This window comes from Halictus rubicundus, chromosome 4 (assembly GCF_050948215.1).
Source record: "Halictus rubicundus isolate RS-2024b chromosome 4, iyHalRubi1_principal, whole genome shotgun sequence".
Classification (NCBI taxonomy): Eukaryota; Metazoa; Arthropoda; class Insecta; order Hymenoptera; family Halictidae; genus Halictus; species Halictus rubicundus.
Window position 1 is genome coordinate 13,688,008 of NC_135152.1, and position 3,582 is coordinate 13,691,589.

At 39.4% G+C, this 3,582-nt stretch overlaps 1 protein-coding gene across 1 annotated transcript; it reads left to right on the forward strand.

Annotated features, from left to right (window-relative positions):
• Positions 1-507: 507 nt before the first annotated feature.
• On the forward strand, positions 508-2,535 carry LOC143353062 (uncharacterized). The gene is made up of 3 exons (XM_076786126.1): positions 508-655; positions 1,733-1,892; positions 2,236-2,535. Exons 1-3 carry the CDS (start codon positions 638-640, stop codon positions 2,289-2,291), a joined length of 234 nt encoding a protein of 77 aa, XP_076642241.1. The 5' UTR covers positions 508-637; the 3' UTR covers positions 2,292-2,535.
• Positions 2,536-3,582: the final 1,047 nt, after the last annotated feature.

Sequence of the window (3,582 nt, forward strand, 5' to 3'; positions counted from 1 at the left end):
TGCGCGTTGCAGCTTGCAATACAGGCGTGGCGAATCGGCCGTTTTCTTTGCAAACGTGCAAACGTTTCCGAAAACCTGTCGCCGATTCGCTGGAAACGTCCGAAACCGTCGGATCGGAGTGTTTTGTTGGCGATATTCGTCCCACGATTAGCGCAAGAAGCACCAATTTCACGAACACCGTTATTACGCGGAATTCCCCCGAGGAATTTCCCAACGAGACGTTTCCACCATTCGCATTGTTTTCTTCCGAGTTTCACAGAAAGCAAAGCGCAATTGAGAAACGTAATAAAACGGTTGAACCACCCGACGAATTTGGATGTCAAGGCGGTGTTCACTCGGCGACCATCCCGAAACGCGTTACTACACTCTTCTGTGCGGCGTGTCTCTCTTTCATAATGACGCATTGCATTCGCATAATTTCAGGGTAACAATGCCAAGCTTTGCTATTAGTGTTAACAGAGGAAAGCCAATACGAAGGCTGGGAAAATTGCTGTTGGGGGTCGCCGCGAGACCCCGCCTTTGTTATAAAAGAACACGGGACCAACGTTAGACGGTCAGTGGTACTCGGCGGATAGATCAGAGAAAAATTAGTGCATTTTGCTCCAGGTACGGACGACCTAGTGTCACCTGATAGAGAATGGCTTGCTTGAAACTCGTAAGTAACGAAAACACGCTAATTAGTTCTGCCGGAGTTCCCTCGTATCGGTTTCCGAAAACATTTCTTTTTACTACGTTCGGCACGTCGTTTTTGTTTTTATTACACCAGTTCGATTTCGTTCTTTAGAAAAATAAACAGGTAGCGTAATTAATTTTGCTTTAACCCTTTGCACTCGAAGCCATTTTAACTCTAAAACGAAACATTTCTTCCGACGAATGTTTCCCTTCTATATATATTTGTCATGCTATACATACGAAAATGCTGCAATTTACTTGTACAGTACTGAAATGTTTAGTAATTTATTAAATACGAACAAATTTAATAATCTAAAAAATATTTTGGATAATGATACAGTCGCCATTCTAAGGGTTAATCCTTCCAACATAGAATCAATCCATTAGTAATTGAACAATTTAGTTTTGCCATTACATTGTTACATCGAAGATCGAACAATTTAGATTTTCCATTACATCATTATATTGCAAATTGAGCAATTCAGATTTTCCATCAAATTATTGTATTACAAATTGAGCAATTCTTGCAGAGTAAAGTGCGTGCTTCTCTAAACTTTACACATGATTCAAGAAACTATATTTTTATGGTTTTGCGCAATAAGATGGTGAACCTCGAAAAGGAAACAAAAATGATTTTCACACATTTTTCTGAAATTATTTTAAATTATTTCAATAATTATAGTTCTATTGGTATGATTAAGATACTCTAATGTTTACTCATTGCCTAATCATTAATTTTTCGTATTAGTAAGTTCGTATCAATAATTGTTCGTACATTAGTATTCCGAGTTTGTTCCGAATAATAATGGTCGGTGATGATACTTCGTCGTTGACCACATGTACTTCGAGCATAGACTTTGAAACAATTTGCAATAAAAATCACGCAAGCGTCACATGAGAGTTTTTGACATTCTTGTATCTGTATATTGACATTCGTATGAAGTGCAACATCATTGAATATGGTAGAAAATTTGGATTATTGACACAAGAGGTATTTGTGATTAGATTTCATAGATTTATTTGTAGTTTTTTAAGCGATCTCTTTTTGTTTGTTGCACAGTACACAGTCCTGTTGTTGGCTGTCATTTTCGCTGTAGTGTCTGCGAAACCAGGATACCTGGGCGGATACGGGGGCTACGGTGGATACGGGTATCCTTACGCTTATGGTTATAAGTACCCGTTCTATGGAGGATATGGACACGGCTTCGGACACGGTTATGGTAAGAGAAAACAGCATGAGATTTAGAACGCGACAGGACTGGCTTCAACGTCAATGAATATTTTGTATACTTCCCAAGATGTAACTTAAACATTTCCCACGTATTTCTAAACGGTCGATTATTATAAATTTGCCATAATTATCCAGATAAATATGCTTAGAGCTAGCTAGATCTGCGTTTCTTGTAGTTTTCATTACTCAATAGAAACAAAGATTGCTCTCCGGTCTCCTCCCTGGAAGAATAAAGTAGACAAAATGTTCACCGACGTTGTCCAACAGTTGCTCACTGTAAACAAAAGATTCATCGACGTTACATTGACATGATAATTTGCTTTTCCCTTTAGGTGGCTACAACCATTACGGTTACGGTCCTGGATTCGGCCACTACGGCTATTTGTAATCGCACAGGCCACCGTTTGGATCCTACTATACACGATTCGGAAAGGAGTGTCCCGTTTCACACGAGCACATAGTACAGATTCTATTGTCGTAAACATACTTTACAACGGTTGGAACAAGTGCTTCGTGTAACGCATCCGACAATGCGTCTCTTCTACCCCCTGCATTTACACTATTGTTGATATTACCAGTGAAGTAACCATATAGAAATACTAAACCAATAATAAAAACAACTTTCAAATTAATCGACTTCGATGGACTCTGCGTTCTTTACTGTCATAAACGTTCGGCGATACGGCGGGGAAAAGTAAAAACTTTTTAATGGACGTATCGTGTACCGCGTCTTTTATTGGCGACTTCGATCGACGTTTCGCGAATGACAAAACTTCCCGTTCAGTGGATCTTAACGACTGCAATGGTAAAGTTGCAAAAGTCTACAAAAATATTTTATATGTTACTACACCAGACTTACGAAATCGAACATTTCGTTTAGGCCGACAATTTCGGGGACCGGTCTTTGTAGATTCGCGATAAGGTAGAGTGACTACATTACCGACGAAAAATGGTTTTACGTGCCGCAAGTTTTCGTCCTTGCACGATACATGACGCTGGCAAGACCAGTGTTGTTGACAATATCGAGAATTGACTGTATCATGTTCTGCAGTGATCTGTGGTGGTCTGAAGTTCCTCTGATACATTTAATATTCTCCTAAGTTGACCTTGAATCAAATAACTCGAGTACATCGTTGAATTGATTCGATTTATTGATTCGATTCGGTCTTCGTAGATTCGCGATAAGGTAGAGTGACCACGTTACCGACAAAATAGGCGAAAAATGGTTTTACGTGCCTCAACTTTTTGTCCTTATATAAGAATATTTTGTCGCTGGTAAAGGGCTCGTTCGAAAGAGGAAGGTTCAATCTAGTGTGCGCTGGTCATGAGCTGACGAGATTATGCGGATATTTAGTAACATAAGCGTTCGAAGTAGGCCAAAAATTGACGATGCGCATGCCGTGGAATCCGAGCATTTTTATGCGATTGGATGAGTTTTCTGGATGAAGTCGAGACCAGCGCGCCATTTTGTCTTAATTCTCTGCGAAATAAAGCGAAAAACTTGAAGCACGTTTCTGGCGTCAGAATTCATAATATCGATAATACAGAGCAAAAAATGTGACAAGTTTAGCAGACTTGAAACCAGACATTTTGGGAACCTAGAATTTTTTACGATCCTTATTCCTCTGTCTATTGTATTCTTATTGTCTTTACCAGATTTCGATATCCCTACCTTGTCT